Source organism: Eretmochelys imbricata, chromosome 17 (assembly GCF_965152235.1).
Source record: "Eretmochelys imbricata isolate rEreImb1 chromosome 17, rEreImb1.hap1, whole genome shotgun sequence".
NCBI classification, from domain to species: Eukaryota; Metazoa; Chordata; order Testudines; family Cheloniidae; genus Eretmochelys; species Eretmochelys imbricata.
The window spans coordinates 22,002,699-22,019,530 of record NC_135588.1 but is presented as its reverse complement, the minus strand read 5'-3'; the positions used below and the strand labels follow the sequence as shown (position 1 = coordinate 22,019,530).

Here is a 16,832-nt window from a genome sequence, read left to right as displayed (position 1 = left end):
AGGGAACAAATGGCTGAACTAACTTACACAGAGACGAGATGGCAACGCACCTCTTTCCAGTGGCAGCAACTTGCACAGGGCTGGTTTAATGCTAACAAAAAGCAGGCAGTGAGTGCATAAAGCCTGCTGCCCAGGAAGGGTGATGGGAAAGTATTAGCAATCAAAGAAAAAGGACAGGTGCCAAATTCTGCCCCAGCTGAGAAGAATCACTGGAGTTGCTTGGGGGTGGTGGGGAGAGGGAGGGCAAGCAGAGATGTGCTGGGAGCACACGAAATCTGCTGCTCACTGGTTAGCCGCATACAAACACATCCCTGGGACCAGAAGGGAAAAACCCAAAGAATGGAACCTGTCAAAGGACAGAGCAGAACCCAAAGCAAGACAAAAAGTTGTGTGTGTGTCTGTGTGCCTGGGCATGCAGGACTCTGCCTGCATGTCTGTCTGGGCGTGCACGCTGCCAATTCTTTTGCCTCTTTTTGGAATTCATAATCCTTCCTGTTTGACTCATTTTAATGACAGCCCTTAACGTCTCCAGCTCTAGCTCCCCATTCTGCACAGAGGGTGGTGGGTTATCACAGAGCCATTGAGAACTGAGTTTGTTTGTTACTTAGTGAATGTTTTATTTGATGTACCGTCCAGCAACCAGGAGCCTTTGTGGTGCCAGACTTAGTCTATTAGCAACAAGTGAATTCATCTCTGGCCTGTGGAAAGACACTGTTCATCTAACTGCAGCCCATTTCTCCACAGTGGGGTATAGGCAAAGCTGCCAAAAGAACTGGGTTTTGCTGATGACAAGGACTTCCCAGACAGAGCCTAACACAGGGCAGACCCATGTGCCTATTGCTCTCTCTGGCTGCAGTGTGTGGAGGATCTTGTTGTGCTTGTTGCTTTTCATTCTCCTGACAGTTCTGCTTCATATCCCAAGTCAACCACAGGCATTTTCTTGGCATCAGATGGCTCAGCAACTGCTCACGTAACTCCTGGTCTTCCCTTTGAAATCTCGTCTGCCACATTAGCCTGAATGGTCGGTGGTGGAACTCCACAACAAGCTATGGGACTGGCAGCAGCCCAGTGGGCTCTCCTGCGACCCCGGCTCAGGTACTGAGGAAATCTTACGATATTAAGTAACTGCACTCAGCAGTGGGGAGGGGAATCTGCTAACGTGTGTGTCCCCCCCCTCCCCCCGCCAGGGATCCTGCACAACCAATTCTGTTTGCTACAGGGCTCCTGATCTGCCCACATCAACTTTAAATCACACCCAACAGGACAACACACTCCTTGTGATGTGGCTAGAGGGGGCTGCAGGGCAAGTGTGGCTCATTCTAAACAGGTCCCATTTCAGCCCTTAAACCAACAGCAGGCACCATGGCTAGTGTACTAATTGGCCCCAATCCTGCAATAGCGCCTATGCGGCTGACACCTGTGCCTTTGTGGATCCCCACTGACTCTGTTCATGCAGCCCCCTGTGCAAAGAGCCATTACTGAAGTCAACAGGTCCCCCCAAGTTAGGATGGGTTTTACTTGTTTTCCGCCAGGTAACAGAATGCCCAGTGGCTACATTTGGCCTTCACAAAGCCCCTTAGGTTGTTAATATGGACCCTTACCCTCTCGAAACTCTGTTGTGTGAAATTAGCTGTTGGGATTGGAATCTTTTGTAACTGATTATTGGGGAATCCCCTGCCCCCACCCCAAATGAGAAAACACCCATACTGTCCCCAACGAGACAGGGAGTGAAGCAGAGACACTTCTGCCTTCACAGTCACTCAGGAGAGACTCAAAACTGCTTGCAGATACATCAGGAATACGTCAAACCAAAATAATCGCCATTCACTATTAAGAATGAGCCGGTGCCTTTCCCAGCTTCCTCAAACAAACACAGTCCACACCTTGTGCAGAGTCAAAACTCACCCCTTTTCTGGGGTCAACTGACTGGACATGGATCCCAGGAATGAGAATTGAGATTACACAGTTGTGTCATCTTGACCTCTGTGTATATTTTTGCTCAGTGCATCAGGAGGCAAAGTTAAGGCTGGGTGGACAGTGTGAAGGACAAAGAGTAAAGAACTGGTCCTTTAGCTGCTAGCATCCCGCCTAACAGTTGGGTTTTGAAGGGGCTGGAGTGTTTTTGTGAAGCCAGGGTAATATTTTGGGTTTTCGCTGGACTCCAGTGAAACTAACTTTCAACCATAACTCTCCTTTCACATGGTTTTTGTTTACGAATTTCTTGTACCGCCCCCACCTATTTAAAATGAGCTCCCATAGCTCACCCTGAGTTTCTGTCTGAGCTCTGCCGGAGAGGAGCTCTGCTCCATTTAGGATCTTTTACAGATTTTGTGAGGCTCCTCAAAGCAGGATTTCCTTTGGCCAGATGTTAGCAAGCCCATGGGAGGTCTGTGTGAAGGCCCCATGGCAGCATATCAGTTTAGTGGACAGCGTATAGGGCAGTGGTTCAGGGGAAGAGGCATCTATCCACACTGAAAATTTTAAACACCATGCCTTTCCCTGTCTCCCCAGGTTCCCTGCACTCACCACCTTCCATGGCCTCTCTCACCTGCTCCACTCCATGACCCCCATCTCCACTAGGCTACTGGGGCTCCCTGTGCCCCTCCATGTACCCCCTCCTTATGCTGATATGGGCAAGCACAGGCTCCTGGCCACTCCACTCCCTGTGACCCTGACACCCTCCAACCCCCTTCTTGGAGGCCAGTCTCATCCCATTTCCGCTTGCTGTCTAGTGCCCCACCTATGGCTGGGCCTAGCAGCAGGAGCTCTGTTATAAACGTTCTTCATCATAAACTCAGCCCAATGCAATTCCTCAGGCTTGGTCCCTCCTCTCAGCAAGGCCAACCCGGCCAGAGAGATCTGGCGTGTCTAAGCCAAGCCATTCTGGAGCAACGAGGAGCCAAGATTTTAGAAAGTCAAGCAGAGCTATGATTTCCAAACAGTGCTGACTTTAAATCTCGGTTTGATTTCCACCCCCATTCCTAGAGACGCAACACCAAAGGCACAACAATCCAGACCCTGGTCTCTCCTGGGGGAGATGCCAATCACACGGATAACGGGGAGCTAGCTTCTCCGTGAAAAAGGCTTCCACTGCGTGCAGCCTGGGGACAGGCATGCTCTGGGTAGCCTTAGGGCAGGAGAAGGAGGAAGGCAGCTGTCTGCCTAGCTCCAATCAGGCTCTACCTATCGCTCCATGGACAAAGTACCCGGCAAACCATCACCAGGGCCTGTTGTTCTTCCTTTAAGAGGCACAGCGCTTCCTAGCACTACCTCCCAGCATGAGCACCAGATGGCATCCAGCAGGAAATTCCCCCATGGCAAGCCAGCCACTCACCCACATCCTGCTCATGTCATTCAGCTCGTTCTTGTACCTCAGAGAGTCTTTCAGGACCTGCAAAGGAAATTGAGAGGAAGCAGTTGGAGAGTAAAGAAGGGGCACAGAAGCTGCCAGAGAACCAGCCACATTCACAGGCTCCTGGCACCAGAGGGGAAAGCTCTAGCTAGTGGGGCAAGTTTGATCTAGTGATTAGAGCAAGAAAAGAGGATCAGGACTCCTGGGTTCTATTCCCAGCTCTGTCCCAGACTAGTTGTGTCATCATGGGCAAGTCACTGCTTTTCTGTGCCTCGGCTTCTCCATCTGTACAATGGAAAGACCATCCCATCTTACCCTCCTCAAGCAGGGCTTAATTTGTCCCTGACTGTAAGTGGCTTGAGGCTCTCTGATGGAAGGGGGAAGGAGACACAGCGTTACTGTTGTTTATATCCACGTAGCTGAGGGAGTGGGCTTCCTAGGCCTCTAGCGGAGGAGAGAGAAGAGAACGGGGGTGAACAGAGCGCTGGCTGACTGGCAGGGAATGGTGAGGGCTGCAGGGTTAGTCCTGGGGTGAATACTTGCCTCCCTTCCCAGGGATCAACTTTTGGATGGGGGGGACGATGATGCATTAACCCTTTCTACTGCCCTCTTGCCATGAGAGCACCCAGGAGCACGCAGAGGCCACGGCACATCAGGACAGGTATGCTGGGGCTCATCAGACTCTTTAAGGAAGTAGGGATAGGAAATGGATATGATGTGGGGCAGGCCAAAAAGCTGGGCGTGGGGGAATGGAAGCAATAAGTGCAGGCATATTCCTACCCTGTTCATCACCCCTAACTCCCCCAACTTTCCAATGACTAGTGCACATTGGCAACTCCAGGAGTGCTTTGCTCTGCAACTGGTACTTTTTTTTTAAAAAATGCAAGCTGGGATTCTCACGTAGTCACAGGACTCCAGGAGCTGAGGCCTTAAGAAAAACACAAAAATATTGCAAAGCCCACAATAAAAGTCACAAGAGTTGGCAACACTTAGATGGCCTCTGAGGTCATCCTATTCCTGGCTCAGTCGGGGCTGAAAGGACTTGAGGCAATCATAGTATTCCTCTCCTGTGTCCCCCCACATCTCACACTACTAGAGACATGGCCCTGCACGTACATTTGGGTGTCCATCGCGGAGGAGCTTGTGGAACACGTGGCAGAACTTCCAACAGAGCACAGCGTTGCTGGAGAGGGGCAGCCGATTCACGACAGACCAGAAGGTCTGAGCTCCTTTTTCGTGGTGGGTTCCCAGGATGCATGGTGAGAGGCAGGCTAAGGAAAAGCCAATCCCTTAGCTCAGAGTGTGCAGAAATGACAGGGACACTCATAAAACACAACAGCTCAGAGACAATGAGGCTTACTGGCTGCTCCCAAGATGTCCTCTCACCCCATTCTGGATCCCAAAGGCACTGAAAAGTGGTAGAGAGCAACTAGGAACTCCCCTCTGGCAGAGAGGTTTCTACCCATGCAATGAGAAAGCCAACGTGCATCAACAAAAGACGTTAGGTACCTGGAGTGCACAGGCCCTGCTGTGCTGGGGAAAGGAAGCCGGATCCTTTCAGGGCGCCAGCCAACAACGTGCTTCCAAAACAAAACCTTCCTCTCGCCTGGCTGCTTTCTTCCCCAACTGTCACTGGAATTGCCCAGAAACCTGCTGCCGTGCACACATCTGCTATGTACCTTCTGCCCCTCATCAGTCCTGGGCCTTCAGATTCCCAGCCCAGACTGCTGAGCTAAAGCAGCAGCTGCTACCCTCTGTGTGGATCAGCCACTAGAGGGAGAATGACAGGTTTCAGAGTAACAGCCGTGTTAGTCTGTATTCGCAAAAAGAAAAGGAGTACTTGTGGCACCTTAGAGACTATCCAATTTATCTGAGCATAAGCTTTCGTGAGCTACAGCTCACTTCATCGGATGCATACTGTGGAAAGTACAGAAGATCTTTTTATACACACAAAGCATGAAAAAATGGGTGTTTACCACTACAAAAGGTTTTCTCTCCCCCCACCCCATTCTCCTGCTGGTAATAGCTTATCTAAAGTGATCACTCTCCTTACAATGTGTATGATAATCAAGTTGGGCCATTTCCAGCACAAATCCAAGTTTTCTCCCCCCCCCCCCAACCCACTCTCCTGGTGGTAATAGTTTATCTAATCACTCTCCTTTGAGTGATCACTTTAGATAAGCTATTACCAACAGGAGAGTGGGGTTGGGGGGGCTGGGGGGGGGGAACCTGGATTTGTGCTGGAAATGGCCCAATTTGATTATCATACACATTGTAAGGAGAGTGATCACTTTAGATAAGCTATTACCAGCAGGAGAGTGGGGTGGGGGGAGAGAAAACCTTTTGTAGTGGTAAACACCCATTTTTTCATGCTTTGTGTGTATAAAAAGATCTTCTGTACTTTCCACAGTATGCATCCGATGAAGTGAGCTGTAGCTCACGAAAGCTTATGCTCAGATAAACTGGTTAGTCTCTAAGGTGCCACAAGTCCTCCTTTTCTTTTTTAGAGGGAGAATGTTACACACACTGCCAGTGGATTGCTCAACTATTTGCTAGAGCAAAAGGGGGGTATGATTCCTGGGTTCGGTTCCTGGGGCAAGTAGGGGAGTTTGGCTGAATGGACAGAAGGGTAGCTGCAGATATGACAGCCAAGCATACAAATTTGGCACAGTCAGCCTAAAAGGCAGCATGGCTGCGTGAATGGAATTTGGGTGTGCTAGATTAAAGATCTAGATTCCACGCCAGTTCTGCCTCCAGTGACGTTGTGCAATTTTAGTCAAATGGGGAGGGGCTGATACTTGCCTGTCTCGTAAGGCAGGGGGCTGAAGCCTGGGTCAGCAATATGGGGTATGAAATGCACAGAAGTAGAAGCAGTAGTGAATGGAAGAGGTGAGGCTTGAACTCATGATCCCTGGATTCCCGCTCTCTATGTTCTCCCTCGACTACAGGCTGTTTTGCAGGGGAGGTGAAACAGTTTCTCACTGCCCACCTCAACGGGCAGTGGACCAGGCATCCCGATGAAGTGGAAATACAGAATGTCCCACTAAATCCAGTATGCTTGAGAGCTCTGCCTACAGGCCATCTAGGTCCTGTCACATGAGGCCACCGCAGGGCTGTTTTCTACAGACCCCTGTGTAGTGCTCTGGGAAGCAGAACAGCCACGCTAACTCTTGCTATAGACTAGAAAAGCAGAAAGGGGATTGGCATGGCAGGCAGCCTGCTGCATCAAGAAGCTAAAAGCCAACAGGACTGCAGTGAAGCTTTATCTCCAGGGCCTGGGATCCCGTGCACTAGCAGCTTTCCTACTGAAAACAGGCCTGAGACGAAAACAAAAGGGCCCCATGCAGAATGCCAGCCTGGAAACAGCCCCGCAACGGACATTCCGCCATCAGATAAATCAAGACAGCTGCTCCTGTAAGCTGCTGGAGCTTGTTTCTCTTCAAGAAGGTGGAATGAGCATAGCCCCTGCCAGCCTGCCTGCTGAGCTCACCACACACCAGACAGCTAACCTGCAGCCCAGAGCTCAAGCCTCAGCTAGGCAGCAGAGAACTTCAAATGGCTGGGGACATTCTGTTCTTTCAGCGAGGGAGAGGTGAAGCACTGTTCCCAAGTCACTGCCTCAGCCCAGGAACACACTGTGCCCCGGGGGTTCAAACCAAGCAGCCCCCACCCCTTCCAGCGCCACACCCTCTCCCTTCCAAAGAGACCCTCAGGAAGATCCCCCCATGCCCCCATTGGGGCTGAACCCCCAGAGCACCTAGGAGAATTAGGTCTGTCACTGAGTCCAGACTTGTCTGGGGGAAACACATCACCCAGCTCCCCATTCCCAGCACTGACAGGTATCGCTCCCCCTGAACCCTCCCATGCTTTGACAGCAATGGCCCAGGAGCTTCACTAAAGCTCTCAGAGGATCCACCAGTCCCCAGAGCCTCTAGGCTGAACTCTCTCCTGCCCCCACTACCTTGGCCCTGGAGCTGGGATCTGGGCGATGCAGAGGCAGTGGAAGGACACTCCATGGGTTCAGAGAGCAAAAAGCTCCCCAGTTCTTCTCCCTACAAAGTGGAACGATTTGGAAGCTGCACCTGCTGTGCGATCCTGGCTCCCGGTCAGCCGCAGAGCTGCCAAAATACATATTTTTCTTCAGCAGGATCTTAACTATTCAGACCTTTGGGCTGTTTAGGCTTAAGCACACCTGGTATTTACAACTGCGCTAAAGCTCATTTGGGTGGAGGTAACAAGTGAGGAATGACAACACCGTCCCCCTTCTTGTAGCTACGGCCCCTCTGCCTGGCTAGCATTTCCCACCATTGGGGCAGCTCCGGGGGGGTGGGCATGTCAGCGGTGGGAGTGCCAAGCATGGACACAACTCCAAGCAGCTGCTGGCATAGACCTGCTCAGAGATCAAGGCTACAGCACCAGGGAGAGAAAGGGTGGTGCTGTCCTGGAATCACTCCTCACTGCCCTCCCTTGCCCACTCGGATGCTTCCCCCCAGGAATCCCACTCTTCCTTCTGCTGGGCAGAGGGGATCCCACTGGGATCTTGGCTTCCACCCCTCCATTCAGCAGAGGGGAACCCCACAAAGTCTCTGTCGCAACCAGTCCATGAGGGGCTGTTGCTATGATGGCTGCTCTCTGCCCACTTCCACACCAGCACCTCCACCTGGCCCCAGCTGCCTTCCAGCCAGTCTCCAGTTGACTCCCACGCTTGCTTGTCCTGCCGCCAACTCTGAAAAGGATATTTCTGGCGTGTTTCTCCTTGACAGCCACTTCCTGTGTGTTAATGGCCTTATTGATGCTGACAGTCTGAAAAACAGAAAAGGGGTATGTGTGCATTAGCTGTGAAGGGCATGGGGGGTGGTCAGGGTCACAGGCTGATTCATATCCTCCCACGGCCACGTACACAGCTCCCTTCACTTCCTGCACCTGTTGATGGTTGGTATCGATCCAGGCGCCTGTCTATGGATGAGGCTGCTCTCCCATGCCAGCTGGACTCTGCCAACTCCCGAATGCATTTCTAGGAGCGGCCACGCTCAGCTGATGCCAGGATTTGTTTGCTCAGCACAATAATGAGGCAATTAAGCAGACTACAAAGGATAATCCCCTCCACCACCACCTGCCCCTCTGCGGCAAGGGAAGGGCAAAGGGAAATGAAGCCAGAGTCAGACCCACTTCCCTGCCCTTGGACAATGGTCACGGAGCCAGCGCGCTCTGGCTCATGGTGTGGTTGGGAGTCACCATGCTGTTGGTGTCAAATGCAGAGGGCAGCTGCAAAGGGTAGCAACGGCCCAGTCCTATTCCAGGTGGGACACACAGGGAACGCAGCCCTCGGATCCCACAGCACATTTAGGAGGAGACAGGCTAGTTCTCTAGTGCTGGCAATGTAGGCTTCAAAATGCAAAAGGAGAACTGTGGGGTAATGGAGCCTGGGACAGGGATGGAGGAGAAAACCCAGCTCCTGGCCACGGTTGTCCACTGTGCGCTGGGAGATGAGGCAGGGCAGGAACTACCCTGTTAATCTTCCCAAAGAGGGCCAAGGAGGGGAGCCAATGGTGATGCTGTCGCTCAGCTTCCACCCAAGCCTGCACAGGGAAGCAGATAAACCCACAAAAAACTGGGCAAAGTCCCCTCCTCCACACACTGCTCACCTGTGGCAATCTCCCCAAACCAGGGAGACCCAAGGGACAGAGAGGGAGCAGCAGCAGGGGCCACCTGTCTGACTGACACCCTTCTCCTGAGCCACCACATTTCTCTAAGCTCAGAGGGCCCCGCAACAGCCTGCTGGACTTCTCCACTTCTAAATCTGAAAACTCCCTGCCCCTGTGGTGAGGAAAAGCCCCGCACACAAAACCAAGACAGGGCAGTGCTTTGAAGTCTGAGCCAGACCCAGTCCAACAAGGGTCCCCAGGGCAGGGGACTCAGAGAGCAGAGATCTGGCAGGTCCCACTTAACCCCAGTGCTCTGTCTCTCAGGGATTGATTCCACTCCAGGGGCAGGGCTCCCACAGCAGATGAAGAGGGAACCTCTCCTGACAGAGGAATGGGTTTGGTTAGTCAGTTCAAGTTCCTCTTTCCTTCACACGGTCCCACCTCTCCTGCTTTCACCCTCTCATGTAGTCTGGGCAGATCCTCTCCTAAGCACTTACACCCTTCCCACATTTTCCCTCTTTGGGCCTTCCACAGGGGCCTGAATTAGTCCTTGATCCTCTGCTGCTGTCTTCCAGAGGCCAAGAGCCCAGATCCAGCTTTGGCTCGACCCTTTATTGGCTCCCTCCAGAGTCTCCACAAATCAGTTTCACTGCTCTATCCCCTAGCTGTGCAAGGAAGGGCTTGCTGACCGGCCCTGGGGAGCAGCCCCTGAGGCTGGTAGGGTAATAGGCATTAGACCTGCAGACATGTCCCAAGAGGCAGCAGGGGCTCTCTGAGGAGATACAGCTGCGATCAAACATGTCTGCCACACGCTTCCACCTGCCTCCTGTCAGTTGTATTACAGTAGTGCTTGGGAACCCCAATCGAGGACCAGAGCCCCACTGTGCTAGAGGCTCTACAGATGTGATGAATAAGCCAGTTCCTGCCCCAGAGAGCTTCCAATTTGCATGTCAGACAAGCCACAACCCCTGGGGGAATCCGACAAGGGGGTGAGGCAGGAGGCTGTGGTTGCGATCAGCCCAGCGGAGTTTGGCAGCAAAGCTGAGGTCTCAGTTTGCCACATACCCAGCCAAGGCCCGACTGGAGTGATCTGTCAGAGGAGGTGAGCTTTACAGGAGGGATTTAAAGCAGGATAAGTTGGCAGCCTCCCTGCTCGAGCCCTGCCCTCCTCACAGCCCCGGCTGCCAGAAGAAACTCCCCGACCTTGGGAGAGCTTCCACACGCAAAGGCAGTGCTTCTCCCCAGTGACCACCCCAGCCTTGAGGAATGCAGCCAAGACACTGCTTGGGCCTGCCCATCCCTGCCCGCTAACGGGACCCAGCTTGTACTGGGCAGATGCACCTGCTGGGGAACAGCACAGTCCTAACGCTGTACCAAATGGGCAGCACGGACTGGGATTTTGCATCCCTCTCCAGGTACATGCAGTGAAACAACAGGGAGAGGGGCACATTCCTTCTGGATTCAGCTGTCCCCCAACACAGCATCACCCCTGTCCAGGGAGGATTCTCAGTTCAACAGCCCCAGCTCTGCCCTGCTCCATGTGGTCTCCAAACCACAGGCTGCCTGAAGACCTTGTGCCTCACCACACTGCTAGCACTGTTAAGCATGGACGAATCTGCTCCAGGGGGCCATGGATCAGTGTTCATGTCGTACTCCCCGGCCCAAGCCACGAAAGCTAGTGATCCAACCACTAGACCAAATTCGGTGATGAAGCCTGAGGCGCGCTGCACATACGCTAAGAAGAATCTGATCCACAGCCCAGCAGGAACCGTGCAGGGCAGGGCACAGAGCTATCCTGCAGCAGCCACACCGCTCCGGGAACTAAACACCGAGGAGCTGCCATGGTACTTGCCCCTCAAGCAATAGCTGCAGTACGTCCTCCCTCGCAGGACCAGGGAGTGCAGTGCAGAGTTCACTCTAGTCTGGAGGTGCCCACAGCACCCTGAGCCAACCCCAGGGAAGATGAGCTTCTCAATGACATCATAGGCAAGATCAGCCTGCGAACCCTGGGAGGATCTGCTTCCAGAGAGTCAGAGGAGGGGATTCCACACCGGCTCAGCTGCGGTAGTGAGAAGTATTATAGTGAGCCTGGGTGTCAGGACCCCTGGGTCCTTATCCCTGCTCTGCTGCTGATTAACAGCATGGCCACACACACATCATGTCCCCTCTCTGGGCCTGTTTCCAGGATCTTGACCTATCTCACAGGAGGCTGCGAGGTTCATGCCCAGTCTACACAGCAAAACTACACTGGATTTAATTAAATCAGTTTCTAATTAAATTAGTTTCAAAGCTGCTCAAACTGATTTCACCATTTTCACAGAGGGACTTGCACTGATTTAACTAAACTGATTTAGAAACCCACTTAGTTACATTGGTGCCACTGGCATGCAGCCCAGTACGGGTCTTTGAAGTTGTAGAGCGCCAGATAAACGCAGCTGCAGAGGGGCCACAGTACCTAAGAACATAGGAACGGCCACACCGGGTCAGATCAAAGGTCCATCGAGCCCAGTGTCCTGTCTTCCGACAGTGGCCAACGCCAGGTGCCCCAGAGGGAATGAACAGAACAGGGAATCATCAGGTGATTCATCTCCTGTCATCCATTCATAGAATCACTGAAGTGGAAGGGACCTCGAGAGGTCATCTAGTCCAGTCCCCTGCACTCAAGGCAGGACTAAGTATTATCTAGACCATCCCTGACAGGTGTTTGTCCAACCTGCTCTTAAAAATCCCCAATGATAGAGATTCCACAACTTCCCTAGGCAATTTATTCCAGTGCTTAACCACTCTGAGAGTTAGGAAGCTTTTCCTCATGTTCAACCTAAACTGCCCTTGCTGCAATTTAAGCCCATTTCTGGGGAACAGAGGCTAGAGACACCATCTCTGCCCATTCTGGCTAATAGCCATTGATGGACCTATCCTCCATGAATTTATCTAGTTCTTTTTTGAACTCTGTTATAGTCTTGGCCTTCACAACATACTCTGGCAAAGAGTTCCACAGGTTGACTGTGCATTGTGTGAAAAAAATACTTCCTTTTGTTTATTTTAAACCTAATGCCTATTAATTTCATTTGGTGACCCCTAGTTCTTGTGTTATGAAAAGGAGTAAATAACACTTCCTTATTTACTTTTTCCACACCAGTCATGATTTGATAGACCTCTATCATACCCCCCCTTAGCCATCTCTTTTTCAAGCTGAAAAGTCCCAGTCCTATTAATCTCTCCTCATACGGAAGCCATTCCATACCCCTAATCATTTTTATTGCCTTTTTCTGAACCTTTTCCAATTCCATTATATCTTTCTTGGGATGGGGCGACCCCATCTGCATGCAGTATTCAAGGTGTGCATGTACCATGGATTTATATAGAGGCAATATGATATCTTCTGTCTTATTATCTATCCCTTTCTTAATGCTTCCCAACATTCTGCTGGCTTTTTTGACGGCCACTGCACACTGAGTGGCTGTTTTCAGAGAACTATCCACAATGACTCCAAGATCTTTCTTGAGCGGTAACAGCTAATTTAGACCCCATCGTTGTATATGTAGAGTTGGGATGATGTTTTCCAATGTGCATTACTTTGCATTTATCAACACTGAATTTCATCTGCCATTCTGTTGCCCAGTCACTCAGTTTTGTGAGATCCCTTTGTAGCTCTTTGCAGTCTGCCTGGGACTTAACTATCTTGAGTAGTTTTGTACCATCTGCAAATTTTGCCACCTCACTGTTTAACCCTTTTTCCAGGTCATTTTTGAATATGTTGAATATGAATGGTCCCAGTACAGACCCCTGGGGGACACCACTATTTACCTCTCTCCATTCTGAAAACTGACCATTTAGTCCTACCCTTTGTTTCCTATCTTTTAACCAGTTACCAATCCATGAGAGGACCATCCCTCTTACCCCATGACAGCTTACTTTGTTTAAGAACCGTTGGTGAGGGACCCTGTCAAAGGCTTTCTGAAAATCTAAGTACACTATATCCACTGAATCCCCCTTGTCCACATGCTTATTGACCCCCCCAAAGAATTCTAGTAGATTGGTGAGGCATGATTTCCCGTTACAAAAACCATGTTGACTTTTTCCTCAACAAATTATGTTCATCTATGTGTTTAACAATTTTGTTTAACCAGTTTGCCTGGTACTGAAGTCAGGCTTACTGGCCTGTAATTGCCGGGATCACCTCTGGAGCCCTTTTTAAAAATTGGCATCACATTAGCTATCCTCCAGTCATTTGGTACAGAAGCTGATTTAAATGGTAGGATGCAGACTACAGTTAGTAGTTCTGCAATTTCACATCTGAGTTCCTTCAGAACTCTTGGGTGAATACCATCTGGTCCTGGTGACGTATTACTATTTAGTTTATCAATTTGTTCCAAAACCTCCTCTAATGATACCTCAATCTGGGACAGTTCCTCAGATTTGTCACCTAAAAAGAATAGCTCAGGTTTGGGAATCTCCCTCACATCCTCAGCCGTGAAAACCAATACAAAAAATTAATTTAGTTTCTCCACAATGGCCTTATTGTCCTTGAGTGCTCCCTTAGCATTTTGATCGTCCAGTGGCCCCATGGGTTGTTTAGCAGGCTTCCTGCTTCTGATGTACTTAAAAAATTTTTGCTAATACTTTTTGAGTCTTTGGCTAGCTGTTCTTCAAATTCTTTTATGGCCTTCCTAATTATATTTTTGCACTTCATTTGCCAGAGTTTATGCTCCTTTCTATTTTCCTCACTAGGATTTAACTTCCCCTTTTTAAAGGATGCTTTTTTGCCTCTCACTGCTTCTTTTACTTTGTTGTTTAGCTACATTGGCAGTTCTTTGGTTCTCTTACTATGTTTTTTAATTTGGGGTATACTTTGAGCCTCTATTATGGTGTCTTTAAAAATGTTCCATGCAGCTTGCAGGGATTTCACTTGTGGAGCTGTATCTTTTAATTTCTGTTTAACTAACCTCCTCATTTTTGTATAGTCCCCCTTTCTGAAATTAAACGCTACAGTGTTGGGCCACTGTGGTGTTTTCCCCACCAGAGGGATGTTAAATTTAATTATATTATGGTCACTATTACCAAGTGGTCCAGCTATATTCACCTCTTGGACCAGATCCTATGTTCCATTTAGGACTAAATCAAGAATTGCCTTCCCTCTTGTGGGTTCCGGATTAGCTGCTCCAAGAAGCAGTCATTTAAGGTGTCAAGAAACTTTATCTCTGCATCCTGTCCTGAGGTGACATGTACCCAGTGAATGTGGGGATAGGTGAAATCCCCCATTATTATTGATTTTTTTTATTTTTATAGCCTCTCTAATCTCCGTGAGCATTTCACAGTCACTATCACCATCCTGGTCAGGTGGTCAGTAATATATCTCTACTGCTATATTCTTATTATTCGAGCATGGAATTACTATCCATAGATATTCCATGGTACAGTTTGGTTCATTTAAGATTTTTACTTCATTTGATTCTATGCTTTCTTTCACGTATAGTGCCACTCCCCCACCAGCATGACCTGTTCTGTCCTTCCGATATATTTTGTACCCTGGTATTACTGTGTGTCATATTGATTATCCTCATTCCATCAAGTTTCTGTGATGCCTATTATATCAATATCCTCATTTAATATGAGGCACTCTAGTTCACCCATCTTATTATTTAGACTTCTAGCATTTATATATAAGCACTTTAAAAACTTGTCACTTTTTAGCGGTCTGCCATTACATGATGTAATTGAATGGAACTCTTTTTCATTTGACTGTTTCTCATCAGATCCTACCTGTATTTTATCATCTTCCATCCTCTCCTCCTTACTAGGACATAGAGAATCTCCATTAATAGATCCTCCCCTAAGGGATGCCTCTGTCTGAACCACATGCTCCTGTCGGCTTTCCCCCAGTCCTTAGTTTAAAAACTGCTCTACGACCTTTTTAATTTTAACTGACAGTAATTCGGATCCATTTTAGTTTAGGTGGAGCCCATCCTTCCTGTATAAACTCCCCCTTTCCCACAAGTTTCCCCAGTTCCTAATAAATCTAAACCCTTCCTCCTTAGACCATTGACTCTTCCATGCATTGAGACCCTACAGTTTGCCTGTCTAACTGGCCCTGCGTATGGAACTGGAAGCATTTCAGAAAATGCTACCATGGAGGTCCTGGACTTCAATCTCTTACCTAGCAGCCTAAATTTGGCCTCCATTAACCTCACAGTACATTAACGGGAGAAACAGGCTGGCTCAGCACACTCAGGAGATAATTACTGACTCAGCCAATTAAAGTGGTGGGACTAATTCCCTCCTAATTCCTGATGTACTTACAGTCCTCCCCGAATGTTACTACCATCCTCAGTTTCAGGATGGCCCACTGTGGCTTCATCACAACAGAAAGCGAGGGAGGAGAGTGTGCTGGGGGCTTTAGCAGTTACACAAAATGTATGTCCCAAGGCACAGCGGACATACAGACCCTTCTGCACAAGTACAATAGGACCAAGTGCTGCCCACAGCAAACAGCTCTCTGCCCCTTGCAACAGCCTAGCATTTACAGGCAGCAAAAGCTCCAGTCGAAGCTGAGAAGCAGTTTCCAGTCTAACCCACAGTTTACAGTTACTCAAATACTGCAAAGGAGTTCCTTTTAGGGTTGAAATGCCTCCCACCCCACCACCGTGCAAAGGTTCCCTCCCTCTTGCACCTCATGTAATGCACTCATAGGTGAACTGTGGCTCATCAGGACCATTCTCCTCAGCGAGGGAGGACAAGCAAGCCAGCCTGGGAGAAAGGGTGCTTAGGATTTTTAAGGTTGTACAGATTCACGGATTCGTAGATTTTAAGACCAGAAGGGATCATTAGATCATCTCATCTGACCTCCTGTAGAACACAGGTCACAGAATGTCACCCAATTCCCCCATGCAATACATTAGTCAAAATGCTTAGGGTGCTTTTAAACCTGCAGCATTTGTGGGACCTGGGCAGCCACTCAGACATCCTTCAGAGGCACCTGCCCAGCTCCAGGGATGCCGTGCCCTCTACCATGTGGTCACTGTTCCCTTCTGCCTCCCCTCATGGGCTCCATAGCCTACCCACCCATTCCTCCCTCGAGCATCTTTCAGCGTGGCTCAGTGTTAACATGCTTAAGTTACACTGAGCTCCTTTTGGAGCAGTTCAGTGGACAGGTGATGGGAAGGAATTAGTCACCATAGGAACCACCAAACTGGATCGCACTAGGGGCACCAGATGCTTTAGAGAAAGCTTAAAGAAACCCTGCAGTGGACAATTATGGAATAACCTGGCTATAGGGCAAGGGTGGGCAAACTACGGCCCGCGGGCCACATCCGGCCCGCAGGACCTTCCTGCCCGGCCCCTCCCCTGCTGTTCCCCCTCCCCCGCAGCCCGGCAGGCAGCACAGCTTGCACTCACCCACCTCTCAGGCTTTCCAATAAGCCTGTCCTGCTGCTTTGAGTGGCCTGGTAAGGGTAAGGGGATGGGCAGGAGGTCCCGGGGGGCAGTCAGGGGACAGGAGGTGGTTGGATGGGGTGGAGGTTCGGGGGGGGGGGGATGTCAGGAGACAGGGAGCGGGGGGGGGGGGTTTGGATAGGGGGTGGTCAGGGGACAAGGAGTAGCGGAGGGATGGCTGGGTCAGGGGTCCCAGGGGGCCTGTCAGGGGGCGGGGGTGTGGATAGGGGTTGGGGCAGTCAGGGGACAAGGAGCAGGGAGGGTTGGATGGGTAGGGGGTTCTGAGGGGGGCAGTCAGGGGGCAGATAGGGGGTGGGGGCCAGCCTGTTTGGGGAGGCACAGCCTTCCCTACCCGGCCCTCCATACCCTTTCGCAACCCTGATGCGGCCCTCAGGCCAAAAAGT

General features: G+C 50.3%; 1 protein-coding gene across 5 annotated transcripts in view; it reads right to left on the bottom strand.

Moving 5' to 3' along the window:
* The window catches only part of HIP1 (huntingtin interacting protein 1), a 162,815-nt gene that overhangs the window by 45,629 nt on the left and 100,354 nt on the right, over positions 1-16,832 (bottom strand). For all 5 annotated transcript variants that reach the window (XM_077836896.1, XM_077836892.1, XM_077836894.1 and 2 more), the window contains 3 exons: positions 8,092-8,155; positions 4,469-4,611; positions 3,335-3,391 (listed from right to left, as the gene is read on the bottom strand). In XM_077836896.1, the coding sequence (XP_077693022.1) occupies positions 3,335-3,391; positions 4,469-4,611; positions 8,092-8,155 (264 nt within the window). The remainder of the gene's footprint in view (positions 1-3,334; positions 3,392-4,468; positions 4,612-8,091; positions 8,156-16,832) is intronic.